We start from the raw sequence: 18,043 nt of genomic DNA on the forward strand, positions 1-18,043 counted from the left end.
CCTTTCATACTTTTACTATTCGCGGTAATCTGTTTATTTTTTAGGCATTTGACAAAATTGAATAAGATTTTAAATTTCTTTTAATATTTTTATTATTATTTAAAATTATACTTAGAGAATTATTTACATATATCATATTTTAAGGTAATATTTTTTAAAGCTAATACATATGCGATTCTCCACGTATTACCTGAAAAATTAATATCATAAAATACAAATAATCAAATGATATAGCTTGGATCATATCAAAGTAAATTATTTTCTCGTATTCATTCAAAACCGTTAATATCCAGTTTTCTATGAATATAAAAACTGGTTTTAATCTTAAAATTGTACATTTTATATCGGCGGAAAGCTGTTTATTTATAATACGATGCGAGAAAAAAACGATTCTTCAATTCGTTTGTAATACTAGATTTGTTCTCTGATTAGTTGAAAAAATAATTGTCTTGTATTGTAAAATTGTCCTATGAATCTCCATTACAAAAGTATATAAAAACATGATGCTTATACCATGTAATATTCAAATAACACTAAATAAACATTATTGAAGGACGTATGGATCATTACTGAATGTAGAAAAGCTTCGCTTTTAAAAATAACCTTCTAGTTCTAAAAGATATATTTCTCCATTTCTTCAATTCTTCGAGAATTGAAGAGAAATCTTGTTCATCAATACTCCTTGAAAATAAAGATAAATCAACAGATTTTAAGTATAGATGTATATACAGATAACTACCTCCCTTCCTTTTTCAATAACCTTTTCCATCTGCTACCAAATTGTTTTCTGCTACTTGGTTGTGTTGATACACACCACATCATTGGTTGATTTTCAATGACCCAATAGAGAGTCATGGAAAGAAAACGAAGTTACAGGTTTCGTCGCATTTTCACAGTAAGTTTTCTCCTATTTCTAGCCCCTGTGGGGGGGGGGGCTCTATCCCTGCGGGGCAATCACTAACATTTACTTAACTTATCCTAACCTAAAATAATGCATCCAAAGCTACTGTGAAAATACGACGAAAACCGCAACTTTGTTTTCTTTCCATGCTACCGGTAAAGTTTTCAATTTAAATCGTGTAATATGTTTGGAATGAATCAGTGCACAGGCAGAGTAGATATTGTAACAACTAAACATCCTTCAAGTCCTTTAATTGTTTCCCTTTTTGTTTAGTCCTTGTTTTAAAGAAACTAACTGATGATGTGGCTTATAATAAACATGTCGTAATAAAATCCTATTAATTTAATGGTACGCTACTGCTTGATGTTGTCATTCTTGTTTTCTTAAAAATGTTTACTTACAACTTTTCTGGTGGTGAGTCTGAGAAATTTTTACATTCATTATTGTGGTTCTAGAATCAGATTTTTTTAAAAATACCAAAAAATTACTTTTGGTGGATTTTATTTATTTTAAACTGTATACAATGTAATATTTGTAAAAAAAAAACGTACGTTTTTGTGAAATATCCCAATTTTACTCTTTTTTAATAGCTAAGCTACTCTAATTTGAAATGTTGGTCCGTCTGTCTCGGAAAAAAGGGGGAAACGTGATTTTTTCGGCTTCTATATAAGATAGAAGGCTGAAACTTCTTGTCAATATAGCGGTCGGACTGCTCTTAAGCAGCTTTTACTTTTTACAACAGATTTTCTCTGATCCTACAAAAGTTACACGGCTGAAACTTCTTGTCAATATTCCCTTCATTATGCACAATAATTAAGCATAAAAAATCTATGAGAGTCAAACTGCCTTTAAGCAGCTTTTTAGCTGCTTATCTTTTAACAACTTTCAAAGACATAACCTTGTTTTTCAAAGGTTTCGTGATTTTAACTTTCTGCATATTCTCTCTCTTTTTCTTTTTTAAGAAAACATATAATCTGCTCTATAACTCACTTTGTCCGTTTGTCTATTTCAAAATAGATTTTGTGCTACGCTACTTATGGATGGTGCCAAACTATTATCTATAGATCGTTATTGTAAAAATTTAGTTTGAAATTAAAATCTTATAAATTAATTTTAAACATAAATGTAAGTTCTTGCTTTGTAATCCTATTTACTTGTCTAGTTTATCCAGACGAAATTCCCCAGATTAATGAATGAACTTACCCTAACACAGTTATCAATTGTTGCTCTGTTACCAATATCATTATCAAAACTACTCTGCGGTTGCCAACACTAAAATAAAAAGATAAAATAAAAAATAAAAATCAAGGAAGTACTTATTGATTGTGAGAAAGTTAGTTTCATATAAACTTTTAGATTTATAAGAAAAAAAAGGTGATGAGGATCTTCTTGGGGCTGTTTCTCATAAAAGGTTTGAGAAATCATCGTTAAAATAAGAAGATCTCTTGCTACAGACAAAGAGATATACATCTTTTATAAAAGAATATAAATATATATAATTATATGAACCTGATATTTACCTGAAGTAAAGGATTAACAAGTCCGTCGTCTATTTTTAAAGGCTGGGATTGTTGAAATTGTTCCTTCTACAAATAAACACGATAAACAACATATCTGTTGTAATAAAGCAAAAAACATCACAATGTTATTGAAAAACAGTTAATTTATAGATTCTAATTTAAAGGGTGCTGTGCCACTTCTAATTTTGATTTGAGATTTAATTAAAATTCTGTAAGTTTCCATTTAAGAAATCTATATTTAAATCTACATTAATTTTTATCTAAATTGGGTTTCAATTTTATTTTTAAAGAATTGTATAAATAAATTTTATTTTTTTTTCGGGGGTGGGTGGGTGGTAAGCGGAAGGGTATGAGGAGGGTTATTCAACTTTGTAATTAATAAAAGTGGGCCATAATTTTTCTTACCGCCCAAAAGAATTTATCCTGGTGCTAAAGATGCGTGTGGAGTTGCAGTTGTTAAGTACCTAGTCACAGTTTTTTTTTCTGTGTGTGTGGGTGTGAAAACCCACATTAAGGTGTAAAAAACTGACATTTATTTCAGTAATTCTAGGGGGGGGAGGGGGGAGAAAAAACCTTAATTAACCCCCTTAGGACGTCATAGGTTATTTGTAGATACCTTGTTGACTGGTCGACTGTAGATGCCACTTGAGCAGTATGTTTCCCTAATCTAAAAAAAAACAAGGATGACAACATCCATAAAAGCGAAGCCCTCAAATGGTAGGACAAACAAACATTAACACTTGTTGGGTGTCAGAACTGAATAATCAGGATATAAATGTATTGAAGTCTAAAAAATATTGTAACTAAATTTGTTGAAAATTTGCTTAAATACAGGATATTGTTTAAAAACATACTTATCAAAAATCAAAAATATAAATAATGTTGTTCTATAAACAATATATAACTAAAAATAGACCTCATAACAGGCGCCATCAATCCATTTCTGCTGACCTGAAGAAAGAAAGACTAATTTTACATGAGAGAAATATTTCTTTAAAAATTTTTAAGTAGGCCATGTGCTAATGAAAAGAAATTAAATATATCATTACTAAAATCATGGATTTAAAAATCAATGTACCACTTCCCCCCCCCCTCACCCCAATTTTTTCCCCTGAATCAGATCAAAACTATTGGTGGTAAGTAATGTGTAATAGCCAAGAAGCGCACAGTGCAAGAAAACGCATAAAAAATTATTTGTCACCTTCTGGACAAGTAGAATCTCTGCAGGTATATCCATTTGTCCCATCAGGTACCATCACTTTCCTTCCCTCGCCAGAACATAAACCCTTCAAAACACTAGAGGTTGAAATTGTTGACATAGATCGAAATTATGCTGATCTATCTATAAAAGTAGCAGGATGTCTGTTTGTGTGTGTCTCTGTACCAAAGATCCTTTACATTAAAACTTCTTATAGTTCCAGGGAAAGTTTATAACTATTTGTGAGAGGAAAAACCCTCCCAGGTAAAATACCCCCAAAAAACTTTTCTACTTTTTCTTATCAAAACTAAAAGTAAAAGTAAAGGGTAAACCTCCCACCCCCTTCCCTCAAGTGCTCCTTGAGGCCCCTAGGGGAGTAGACGCAATTAACATTATCATAAAATAAATCAATGTATTATAAAAAAAATATTATTTTTTAAACAATCTTACAATTTTCGTTTTTTTTTGTTAAAGTATAAAAGTACATAATCAATACGTCTTTTCAAAAAATTTACTAGAACATGTAATAGAAAATGGTATAAAATTGGCTTGTGTTTCGATTAGGTTTAACTAAATATTAAAAGATCAAATAATCGATAATTTTTTACCGTTGAATATTGTTGATAACATTTATTATTGTATTTGAACAATCCAAGAGACCAGTCGCAGCCACAGATAACTTCTCCTGGCATTCAATTATTTTTGTTTTATTAGTTTAATTCAGAATAATGGATTTATTAACTTGGATGTTACACCAGATTTTCATGTTCTCTAATAAAGTGAAACTCGCAGTGAGCTAAAATGGCGATATTCCCCTTCAACCCCTTGAACTCATCCCCTCCCCTCCCAGTGAATGAAGGAACCGTACAATAGATAGAAACCTATATTGACGACAATTTTTCCTGTCATAATATCCACGTAATATCCATTTTCAGAGCAATTGTGAGATTTAATAAAAATATTAATTCGAGATTATAATAACCAAATCTCGAAAACTATCCTAAAGTTTTAATTACAAATATTCGCTGCACAATTAGACTAGCGAGATCTTAGGCTTCTGAAGGAAAGACAGACGGACAGACAGACGGACTGACATCGTTTTACATAAAACTATAGATAGCCATACCTGTAATATTGTATTTTCTAACTTCACCACCTTCAATATTACAACTAAACAAGGATAAAATCATTATTAGACAGTGGTGCACTAAATAAATATATATATATAGGACAAGATAGATATTCTTTTCTTAATGTGATGATGTCGTGTGTGATGATAGTGCAAGTTAAGACAACATGACAAAACTATTTTTAAAAGCGAAGCTTTTCTATAATTAGGGTCGGTCTGTCCGTCCGTCACAAACGGCTAGCTTTTTTAGTTAATTTAGGCATGTTAGAATTGTCCTATCGATTTCAAACTCTATAATCATTACCAGAATGTCCGTATGTCCATTTTAAACATGTTGATTTTTTTACTTTTTTAACAACAAATTTTTTTGTGATTTAATTATCCGATTGATCTGATTTTTGGTATGTTTATTCCTGGGACAACAAAGTATAATGTTTCAAGCAAAGCAACTCTATAATCAAGTCCTAAAAATGTAAGTATGTCCATAAACATTTTCCTGTATCAAGCAGTTTTTCAACAAATTTACACTTACAATTTTGCTTAAACTCTTATATATTTATATTCTGATTATTGAGTTCTGACACTATATAAGTGTTAATGTCCGTTTGTCCTACAGTTTCAGTGCTTCGCTTTTATGGATGTTGTCATCCTTGTTAAATTAGCTATTACATATCTCAAGTAAAAATACAAATTCTCTGACTCAAGTTTTTAAATTACTCAATATGTTAAGTAACGAGGAAAATAATGATTCTTTGTTTATAATATTTGCAATATGGCCGCTTTTTGCAACTTTTATTTGCAAGTTACCTAAGCGTTGTGGCCATTTTCTGTGGAAACTATAGGTTTCCAATATGCAAAATAATGACACTTCAAAGAATATATTTAAGAACAAAGATGCCATGTAATATTTTTTTCAAGATATATTTTAATTGTCACCAAAATATAAGTTTATAAAAAAAACAGGTAAATGGTCAATTCTTGTAAAAGGCTTTTTTTTTATTGATCTCCTTCTTTAAATGTCTTAAGCTAATTATTTATTTTAAATGCGCCTTTACACCCCATTCAATTATGGTAGTTATTAATTAATCATGAACACGAGCCTTATTTGTTATAGTTTTTGCTTTACATACATGTGAATAAAGTATAATATACATAAATCTAAATAGCATCAGGTATTGGAAGCTTGGTGGTGGTTGCCATGTTTTGGGGAATACCTGAACTGGACGTGAGTGATGGTGACTAACAAGAGAGGGAAGCTGAACTTAGTGCACGGGTAATAATAATATTTATTTTACTATGATTCAACCATCAGCAATGATACTCTATTTACAACTTTTGTCATTATGTCAATCCAATCGTTGCCGTTTTTCTTTTTATACTATTTACACCTTCCCCTTTCCCATTATGGATGTCGGAACACAGTAATAGTGTCTGACTGATTATGACGTAACAAAAAAAATTAGCCAATGAGAGGCCACTATAACCATTGGTCAATAACGGCCTCTCATTGGCTATTTTTTTTTGTTACGTCATAATCAGTCAGACACTATTACTGTGTTCTGGATGTCGTTTTACCAGTAAACCTAATTTATAACTCACAATACCTCGCGTGTAAACATACGGAATGATAGATATTTACAAGGCTGCTGAATGAGATAGACTAGAGTTTTATGAAGACTCTCTAGAACATTAAATTTATACTTAGTTGCTAACTTGAAAAGAAATGGATACTATAATAACTAAAAAAATAGGAAGATTCTAACGTACAATGAGCATCTTTAACAAATCCAGCTAGAGAGGGGACAAAGGACTGTAAATTGTATCAGTCCCCACAGTTTTATGTTGTACAAGTTCTCTTGTTCGTTGGCTCAAAAACTTTGGGGACTTTTGTCATCCTTGTTCATTACCTTGGACATTTGCTGGATGGATTCTTTGTACAGTTTATTTTCTCCACACACTAAAACAAACAAAGACTTTAAAAAGTTTTTGGACACTTCTTTAAAATTATTTTGTTATAGAAATAAGTTTTTACATGATTTTAAATGCCTATAGTGAAAATATCAAAATCAATATATCAAAATACACTACTGATAATGAGGCTTTTATAATATTTTAAACAATAATTTTTATTTAGGATATTACTTAGGTTTACATATAATATTTACACAAGGCTTTAACTTTTCTAAATCTTATTATCCCAAGCTAAACTATTGCTATCTATCTGCAAGGATTCGAACATAATAACACCACAACAAAACAGAAAGCTGGACATGCGACATTAATAATTCCTTAAATAAAGTAGGCTTATTATACTATTTCTAAAAGTTTATTTATAGAAATTTTTCGTTTATTGAATTGTGCCTTAACTTACCAAGAATCGTCATTTTAAAATTCAGGTATATAGGATAATTAGATATATATAGAAATTTATAATGAAATAAATAGGATATAATGTTTTTAGCATGCCAACGCTAAGAGCTATCACGTTAGGACATCGGACATACGTACACAAATCGATCATGTATTAAGAAATCATTTTATTTATGACAGAATGAAGTCATGATAAGAACAAAAGAAAAGAATTCCACCAAAAATAGTTATTCTGTTTGGTTACATCTACCCAGTGCCTACTCTTTTTGCGAAAAAGGTGACACATTGCTTTTAGGGTCGGGGCCCTAAAATTATGAATTTAAATGCATAGTTAAAAGAGAAGAGTTTGTACATTACCTTTTAGCTTTAAAAAGCGAATCTTTTTACTATTTAAAGTAAGTTCGTACATCAGACCCTTAGTATGTAGGTATGAAAGTTCGTGTGTTTTTATTCGTATTTAAAATATCCCAATTTCAAATATATTCTCGACTCTCAAATCATCTTTAAGTTCATCTTTGAATTTTTTAATTGCTTCGATGCTAAATAGTTATAGTATTATTTTTTTTTCAAATTGTCGAATTCCAGGATGATAAGACATAATCTCTATTGTCGATTTACGACAGCTTAACACAGCTAGATTATTGTTCGTTTGTCCCATTGTCTAATATGTTGAGCTTTGCTTTTGTGTTTTAGTTTTGAAAGTTGAATAAGTGATTAAGCCTGGAACACATCGTGTCATACTAAGGACATTAATTCTAGTTGTTATATCTTCTCTGTTATGTAAATGGCAATCATTGGCACATCAAGTGCTTCCAGACAAATGTCGTACAATCAAAGTGCTGTTTTCCTGCTGTATGTTACTTCAATTAATGCTAAGAAAAGAAACAGAACAAGGTCATGGGAATTTAAAAAAAAAAATTCATAGTATTTTTGTAAGGCTTTTGGCGTCCCTCCCTCTGTAATTTTAGTTATTGTATAGATGTCTGTATGTGTGTAAAGCTGGTTTTCTATATTTCAATGTTATATTTACCCTGCATACAGACTGGTTTTGAACCGTAAGATTAATTATACGCACTCTTTTCAATAAAATGAAAATAAATATAAAAACATACTTAAAAATATATTTGCTAGGCTAGTTGAAATTTAAGTGACTTTGAGAGAACCAAAAACAACAATTTATAGATGGAAAATATTTAAGGTTTAGGAAAGAACAGCAACTTTGAAAGGGGAGAAAGAAAAAGTTTAGCTGTCAATAAATTTAGGCTGCAAATCATTTGTTTTGCAAATAAAGGAAATATTTTGCATAACAATGAGCCCAACATTTTTAATCTTAAATTCACTAAATTCCTGTAGAAATAGTTTTATTTACAATTCTTAAAAGTACAATAAAAACTGAAAAATGATACACGATTAAAAGTTTTTAACGTGTCACGTGTTTGACATTAAAATATGCCCTCTGACAAATTTAAAACTTAAACTAAAATTTTTAACGGTGTCTTTTGTAGATATTTTGATTCATAGTTTAACTAAATTTATAAAGCTTTCACATTTTAGTTGGAAATAACTATGTTTTACTAAAACAAAAAAATTTAAAGATCAATTATTTTAAATTGAAGTTCCAGGGCAGCCTTGGCATATTAACCGTGCGGTCAACCGTGGGCTTAAATGAGGCACACAATAAGCCTATGCTTTCCTCATTAAATCCTTAAAATCACTTGAGCACTCATTAAGCCAAATCATATTAAATTTCTTGGGCTAGACTCTGAGTAAGGAATTTACATGGTTCTTTTATGTCAGACTAAGGAAAATCTAACTCCTAGCCCTTAATTTACACTTTTTACGAGTATTCTTAGATTTGAACCGTTTAAGCAATAAGAAAACACTAAAATTTAATTTAGCTGGATATTAATTAAATAACCTTTTTATAAAATACTATAGGTGGCATACCTTTATTTGTGATTTAGGGATGTTGTCATGTCAATAAAAAAATTGAATTAAAATACCTTCGCTCTTTTACAAATTGGATCATAGACAAACCATCTTGAACCGTCCTGAACATATAAACAAATATAAAATTTTAATGGGTCCGTTTATCATTAAAGATATTTTTTTTACATACAAATATAATTAGCGCTATTTAATTGTTATTTCATTCAAAATATTTATAAAATAAAATACTTTTCTTTGTTTTCTTTAAGGATAAGTTGATGGAAATTGTATCACATATTTTTTGAGGTTCTCTGAATTTCATTTTCGTTGGTTTTAAACTCAATTTCATATCACTTTCAGCTGTCTATCTTTTATGGCATCCGAGAAAATCACATTTCCCCCACAGCGTTACGGAATGACTAAAGGACGAACGGACGGAGGGTAGAACAGATGGACGGATAGACATTCTGAATTATAGAATAGCTTTGCTACTTAGAATATGCTTCTAACACTTACCTTTTTTCTATAATTACAAGGTTCTGGGGAAAAAATTTCGAAACATCTGTATGTACTGTAGTCAGCTAGCTTCCCCTCTGGAATATTTATCTGAGTAAAATTAGTAAATGCACACCCACGCGACAAAATTTCACCGACAAAAAAAGTTATTCGTTGCATTTATATTGTATATCTTCTTTTAATCTAATGTTGAACCTCGTGGAAGTTTAGTTAAACCTAACACCTGAACCCTTTGATTTTATAAATAAGTAAGGGAGTAAACATTTTTGGTACGCTTTGCGTTGTCCTATTGCAACAATTCTTTAATATTTTTAAGCAAGGGCGCCCAAGCTTTTTCATTTGAGGGGGGGGGGAGGTTAATCTGTAATACCCCCCAATTGGACGTCCTTTTTCTGAGGCACTTTAATAACAATCAACCGATCGACAAACTACGCACCGACTCTAACTATAATAAAAAAAAACATTGGTTCTATAAAAAAAAGTTCATACCTTTAGCACAATCTATCATTTTCTTGTTATATTCTAAGTCATTCGTGGCACATATAAATCCTTCTGTACCTAAATGTACATTTTATTAAAATCTAATATATAATAAGGATGACAACATCCTTTAAAGCGTAGCACTGAAACGGTAGGACAAACGGACATTAACACTTGTATAGTGTCAGAACTGAATAATCAGAATATAAAAGTATTGGAATCGAAGCAAAATTGTAAGTAAATTTGTTGAAAAACTTCTTGATACAGGATAATGTTTATGGACATACTTACATTGTTAGGACTTGTTTATAGAGTTGCTTCTCTTATGATATTTTATTTTGTTGTCCCAGGAATCACTATACCAAAATTCAGATCAATCGTATAATTAGATCACATAAAAATTATTTGTTAAAAAGTAAAAAAATCAACATGTTTAAAATGGATTTCCGAACATTCTGGTAATGATTATAGAGTTGCTACGCTTTCTAAATCGTACCTTACTACTACAGGAATCACCATGCAAAGTTTGAAATCAATAGGACAATTCTAACATGCCTAAATTAACGAAAATAGCTATCTGTCTCGGACGGACGTACGGACAAACCGACTCTAATTATAGAAAAGCTTCGCTTTTAAAAATCCACAGCAATCACTGAAGAGTACTAAAATAGGGCGGCTGCAGATTCCTTGGAAAAGCATTTCCGCTTAACTTTCTTTATTTTTTATTTTCTCTGCGTGTGCGTGTCTCAATAATAAAAAAACAAGGATGACAACATCCATAAGTAGCGAAGCACAAAAAATCGTAGATGAGAATACGTACAGGTAGATTTAAAAGGTTTTTACTAAAATCAAGAATAGATTTATTGGATAAAGTAAATATGAAACCTTGTTTTATTTTGTATAATGACGATGGTCAAAGTAAATTATATTAAAGATGCTCATAACGATGGGAAAAATTATTTTGATACTGATATCCCATAAAAGTTTGAAAATTGGATCAAAATAAACAAAGATCTTGGGAAATATGTAAAACATATAAAAATAGCCAAAAACCTGATAAAAGGCAGTCTGACCGCCATGGTTGTTTTCTTAAAACGACAAAAAATTTAATTTTTAAATCCTTAAAAACTTTAAAAATTTGGAAAATCGGACCATATACGCTAAAGATATGGAAAAAAAGGCAGTCTGGCCGTCATGGTTATTTCCTTTAAAGACGGTAAATTTAATTTTGATATCTACAACTGAAAAAATTTTGAAAATCTGACTATAAACACTGAAGATATAGAGAAAAATGTTAAAAATATAAAAAAAAACAGCCCAAAACCTGCTGAAAAGGCAGTCTGGCCGTCATGGTTGTCTTCTTTAAAAGACGGGAAATTTAATTTTGATATCTATAACTGAAAAAATTTTGAAAATCGGACCATACACTGAAGATATGGAGAAAAATGTGAAAAATATAAAAATAGCCTAAAACCTGCTAAAAATCGGTCCGACCGCAAATGATGTTTTATAGTCAATTGTGCTCCTTAATAATGGGAATGTTGTAAAAAAATTTCAGCATTCTATCTTTTATAGGAGCTGAGTAAATCCCATTTCCCCCATAGCGTTACGGACTGACGGACTGACTGACTGACTGACGGACGGACAAAGTGAATTATAGAGTAGCTTCGCTACTAAAAACGTTGCCACAAATTACAAGAACAAGCCAAGCTTGACTTGTAGAGTAAATTTACAATTAAACAAGGATGACAACATCCATAAAAGCGAAGCTCTGAAACGGTATGACAGACGCACATTAACTCTTGTAGATTATCAGAACTGAATATACACAATTTAAATATATAAGTTTTTACAAAATTAAACGTAAATTTGTTGCAAAACTTCTTAAATACTACTGTTTACTTACATAATGACATTTTTTTGAACTTGATTATAGAGTTGCTTCGCTTAAAAATGTACCTTATTGTAATAGGAATCAGAACTCCAAAAATAAGACCAATCGGATGATAAAATCACATAAAAAATTAATTTTAAAAAGGTAAAAATCAACATGTTTAAAATGAACGTAAGGACATTCTGGTAACGATTGTAGAGTTGCTACGCTTTCTAAATCGTACCTAACTAATACAGGAATCACCATACAAAGTTTGGAATCGATAGGACAATTCTAAAATACCTACATTAACGATAAAAAACTATCCGTTACGTACGGACGGACATACGGACGTACGGACCTACCCTAATTATAGAAAAGCTTCGCTTGTAAAAAAAAACTATTAATATTTATGTATATACTGAACTTATTTATGTATTTACTGAACTTTTGATATAACAAAAAAAACCCGGCAATTTGGAACTTATGACAATAGACGATAAATTGATGTATATTCCCAATAATGATAAACAAAATTCTATCCTATATACTAAAGTAACTAGATGTCTATATGTCTGTAAGTATGTCTGTTAAATTTTCCAAATTTTTAGGGATGTTTTTCATTGGTTCAGGTATGGTAAACTATTTAGTGGGGGCATAGAACACCACCAGCCCCTCTTTCTCCATAAAAAAATCATCCTCATTTTTTTCAAATCAAAAATCAAAATCGTAGTCCTCTCGTAGCACAATTGTAGAGTAGCAAAAATTTTCCCTTCACTTAAAAAAATATAAAAAAAAAACGCGAAGGTTGCGAAAAAAATTAAGTAGCTGCATTTACATAAATACTAACATTTACAATTGGTAACAAAGATCCCGTTTCATTAACTTAGGATTTCAGTTGAGATATTTGAATAGTGCATTTGTATATAGTATAACACCATTGTGACAATATAACAGATTCGTTTAAAGACAAGATGAACCTTTCAAATTGCAAAAGTTTCTTTTTTTCACTGATTTAAATTTCATATATTAAACAGATACTTTATGATTTTAAATTAAATATTTCTTTATAATTTTACTTATTAATCTAATAAAAGTTCACCTCGGCAAAATGTGAAAAGAAATATTACAAAAAACATTAAATAACTTTTTTGTTTAAGTAATACGCGTAACATTTTGTCATGTTATATTTTATGATGTAATTTGTGTGTATGAACCACCCAGGCAGAAACTAAATCACAGACTACCATGTACATCAGAGCTTCAAAAGTATCTTCCTTTTTTTTGGAAATTAACAAGAACAAAAAATAACATTTTGGTGTAGATGAAAAAACCAAAAGATTAATACGCGTTAAATTGGATAACAAGAATTTTTAATAAAACCTTTCAAAAATTTCTTTGTGGCTTGAAACTTGATGGAAAAAAACATGTAAAAAAATCCCGTTTCTAATTTTTAACTACCCACGCGACGTCAATGTAAATGAAATTGATAGACAGAGTCCTTTAGGGATTAGACAATGGATAATAAATTTAAGCACATCCTCTTCTCCAATTATGAACTAATGTGATTTATTGCTTAAACAAACCAACCAAGATTTGATTGAATTTCTTAGAGATTGTGTTCATAAAAGTCCCATGTCACCGTTGGCTTAATCATTAATAAAAATATTGAAGATATCTTGAGGGTAACAGCGATTTGTAGAGAAGGTAGTTTCTTTGAAACAAGTTCTTCTTGATGCGCTTCAATTCTAAATTAAAATAGAAGAAATGAAGATTAAGATATTTAAATAATTCATGCAAAATGAAGAACTATACAAAAAGAAAAATTTCTATTTTTATATAGACAGACGAGAATAATAACGTTCAATAGTGGCGAAGATTGTTATTTCTCGCATCGTATTATAAACAGCTTTCCGCGGATATAGAATGTACAATTATAAGATTAAAACCAGTATTATATTCGTAGAAAGCTGGATATAATTCGATGCTAGACATAGTTTTTTCGTATGGATGAGAACCGGTTCCTATCCACCGGATTCGAATGAATACGAGAAAAAAATTACAATAATTAGAATAGACAACATAAGACAAAACATTTATATTTTTTCTTGAAATAATATTAGCGGATACGATAATAAATCAAGAAAATAATATATTAATAATTAAATTACATTTAATTAAGCAATACTTTTGTTTTACTATAAGAACACCCTATACAAGGTTTTGTTTTTAAACGACAATTTATTCAAGACATTATCCAACTATATAATCTACTGTTGACCTTTATTTAATTTTGGGTCTCAAAATTTCCTAAGTAGATTTTTTTCAAGGAGGGAGGGAACATTGGTATCTTTATTACACCAGTCCCCAAAGTTTTATAATAATGTTTTCTAATTCGTTGGCACAAGAACTTTGTGGACTTTATCAAATTTTGGTTGGTTGGTAGGTTAACATTCAATTTAAAATTAATCACATGATGACATAAAAACCACCCTAAAATGAAAAAAGTACTAAAAATTCATCGAAATAGTTAGCCAATTTTCATAACTCATAACAATCAAACAAGGATGACAACATCCATAAAAGCGAAGCACCGAAACGGTAGAACAAACGGACATGAACACTTGTATAGTGTCATAACTGAATAATCAGAATATAAATTTGTTGTTAAAAAAGTAAAAAAATCAACATGTTTGAAATGAACGTACGGACATTCTGGTAATTATTACAGAGTTGCTACGCTTTCTAAATCGTATCTAACTGCTACAGGAATCACCATGCAAAGTTTGAAATCGATAGGACAATTCTAACATGCATAAATTAACGAAAAAGCTATCCGTTACGAACGTAATGACGGACGGACCGACCCTAATTATAGAAAGCTTCGCTTTTAAATATGATAAACAACTTGTTCACTGCAGCATTATTGTTCCCAATAATTAAGATTTTATCTTTTACAATTATAATTACATCGATCATACAATTATTAGTGTTGACAACAGTGATAGTATTGTTATGATAGAGAGAATAACAAGTTTATTATTCTAAATTTTTGAGCCTCTAGGAGCACTTGAGGAGGGGGGATCGCCCATTTTACATTTCAGATAAAAAAACCTATAAAAGTTTTTTGAATGTTATGTTTTCCAGGGGTTATTTCTCTTGTAAGGATAGTGGTGTACCCTTTCCCAAATAGTTTTAAACCTCCTTAAACCTATAAGAAGCTTCACTGGAAAGGAAAACCATATTATTCTAGAGGTCAACGAGATCCTTTGGTACAACCACACAGTTAAACAGACACAAAAAAATCCTGTTACTTTTATAAGGATAGTGCAACCTTGTTTTTATCTCATTTTCTGTGTCTCAAACCCTTTAATTATGCATGTTACAATAAAATAAAAATGTCCAAGCTAATTTCAGGTTCCAGGTATGATTCTTCAAGTCTCTAAGAAATTTTAAAATTTAGTCGGAACCTCTGGAGTGACAGTGAATGCAAGTTTTGAACTTAAGCTTAGCCTATAAATTTACATGAAAATTTGTTGCTTTTACCTTATCATTGTCAAACATTCTACCCGTCTAAAAATAAATTCAATTTGACCTAAAAACATTTCTTGAAAATTAATTTAAATTCTTTTAGCTCATACAAAATCTCAGTCCTCTAGCTATCATAGCAGCTAAGATATTAACTTGAATAGCATAATTGAATTAATTAGAGCATTATAGAGTGTTGAAACCGAAGCAACTCTTTGTATTGCTAAATATAGTTCGCTTTGTATTACGCATATTTCTGTTGTTCTCTCAACTGTGGATCGTACTTTCTATTGTTAATTAATTAGTATCTTAGGAACATTCTTTAATTAAGTATACATTCGAGTCGTGTAATTAAAATTGTCATAACTCATTCTTTTTCTTTCATTCATAGCCTTTATACAACTAACGCTTCTCCACGCCATCTTGAACATACATATGTAACACGCTCATGTGTTCTGTCATTATTAGGTAATCCAACAGACATTCAACCCTTTGATTGCACGACCTATGTCTAGAAGTACTAACTGTGCATGATAATGAGAAATTATGGGTCAAGGCATTTCCCTTGCTCTAATTATTTATGTCACGCACTTGACAGAGTAGCAGTAGGGACCATTTTTAAAGTCTTTAGATATAGAGCGGTTGTGGGGAGAGATTCAAACCTATTACAACGAAAGAATGCGTTACGTGTTAAGCCACAGTCGCGAGTTAAGTTCGTAATAGCAAATAAATTGAAATATTCTCAACTTGTTTTGAAGTATTTCTATTCTTGGTACATTTTCTTTTTATATGTGTTACAGTGCCTTCTTTTCATGCTTGTATGTGTTTTTAAGTAGTGAAGCTACTCTGTAATTCACTTTGTCTGTCCGTCCGTCCGCCCGTAACGCTATGGGGGAAACGTGATTTTCTCGGCTACTATTAAAGAAATTTTTAGTAAAAACTCCTATGACATATGCTCATCTAATCTATACATTGTTTTGTCCGTCTGTCTGTTAATTGGGGTGCTAGATCAATTCCTAGATTTTTACGTTTTTGTAATTTTCTCGATTCCTGTTCAAGATAAACGGCTGGAATTTTCATTTTACATATTTCCATCAAGTTTTATGAAGATACCTTTATTGGTTAGGGTGCTAGATCGATTCCTAGATTTTTAAGTTTTAATTTTTTTATCCCTATACAAGATAGACAATTGAAATTTTCAGGGATTGAATAAGTTTACACTCTACACATTTCCATAAAATTTTAGATACCCTTATTGGTTGGGGTGCTAGATCGATTCCTAGTTTTTAAAGTTTTTGTGATTTTCTCAACTCCTGTTCAAGATGAACGGATGGATTTTTTAGTGATTAATTAAGTCAACATTCTGCATATTTTAACTAAGTTTTATAAAGACTAACCATAGGTTGGGGTGCTGAATCGAATTTTAGATTTTAATGTTTTCTTATTAGCTTAATGCTTGAAAAGACCATTATACCATGTCTATTTATAATTTTTGAGCTTCGCTACTTATGGATGTTGTCATCCTTGTTTCTAATTATTTTAATATTGTCCATATTTACACATTAGTGTTCCACTATACACGGTTTTAAATTTTCTAGTCAATGTCATATTTTTTGTGGCGAAGCTACTTTATGATTAATTTTGTCCAACCGCCCATCAGTTCCCCAGAACGTCCGTCAGTAGGGGGGAACTGGAATTTTCTCGGCTGCTATTTAAGACTGGGATTTTTTGGGGGTGAAGATATCCCCGACAGTATTTTCTGTCTTAATCTTAAAAGCCGCTGGATTTTTCTTCTTCTAAAAGTTTGTTTGTGGTCCATTGTGATATGAGGGAAACCACCCTCATGTAAATTAAAATCTGTCCTAAACAGGAACGTTTAAATGTATGTAAGCAGAGAAGCAATAAGAAAAAGGACAACGTTTTATATTAACGTTTCCTTATTCGTTGGCTACAGAAGGGCTATTTTGTGTGTCATCATTTATCGACAATAGTCTTATCCCTTTATATTCCTGGTTCTACAGTCACAAAGAACACAGGGACGTGCTTACATACTCTAACTATAAAGAAGCTTCACTAAAATATACTTTTTTAAATACTTTCAGTTTGCAAAATTTAAAATGTCCGGCCAAGAGAAGACGACAATTCTTAATTTAGACCTCTCTTGTTTGAAAGTAAGTCAATTTTAATTCATTATAAATAAAATTTTCTTATCAGGGTGGTGGTACCCTCCTTCAAAATAGTTATAAAACTTCCCAGCACATATGATAAGCTACACTGTAAAGGATAATCATATCGGTTCAGCGGTTAGCGAGATCTTTCAGTAGGCACAGACAGACACAGACACGTTCTGTTACTCTTATGTAAGGTCAAAATATTCACTGGTTAACGAGATCTTAATGGATAGTCAATGAAAGCTTCCTACTTTAAAGAAATGAAAAGAATAACTAACCTCTGGTATGTGAACTGTGTTATTTATTTGTAGGAGAGTTCTCAATTGGAGGAAAGTTTAGCTGTGGCTGCAAGTGCAGTCAATCAGGTTAGGCAATCGTTTTTAAAATCTTTTTGGTTAATCGCAGACATCGCCATGCTAGTTCTGATT

General features: G+C 30.9%; 1 protein-coding gene across 1 annotated transcript; it reads right to left on the reverse strand.

Annotated features, from left to right (window-relative positions):
• Window positions 1-67: 67 nt before the first annotated feature.
• On the reverse strand, window positions 68-13,164 carry LOC145315897 (uncharacterized). Its single transcript, XM_080156039.1, has 15 exons — window positions 13,019-13,164; window positions 10,053-10,121; window positions 9,564-9,640; window positions 9,122-9,169; window positions 6,656-6,705; window positions 4,746-4,789; window positions 4,228-4,304; window positions 3,623-3,707; window positions 3,338-3,372; window positions 3,038-3,088; window positions 2,422-2,487; window positions 2,105-2,173; window positions 1,303-1,352; window positions 604-681; window positions 68-190 (listed from the first exon to the last, which is right to left on the reverse strand). The coding sequence occupies exons 1-15, from the start codon at window positions 13,089-13,091 to the stop codon at window positions 187-189; spliced, it is 876 nt and encodes a 291-aa protein (XP_080012165.1). The 5' UTR covers window positions 13,092-13,164; the 3' UTR covers window positions 68-186.
• Between the last annotated feature and the right edge of the window lie 4,879 nt (window positions 13,165-18,043).

Source organism: Acartia tonsa, chromosome 4 (assembly GCF_053477335.1).
Source record: "Acartia tonsa isolate MP-2025a chromosome 4, ASM5347733v1, whole genome shotgun sequence".
Taxonomy (NCBI): Eukaryota; Metazoa; Arthropoda; class Copepoda; order Calanoida; family Acartiidae; genus Acartia; species Acartia tonsa.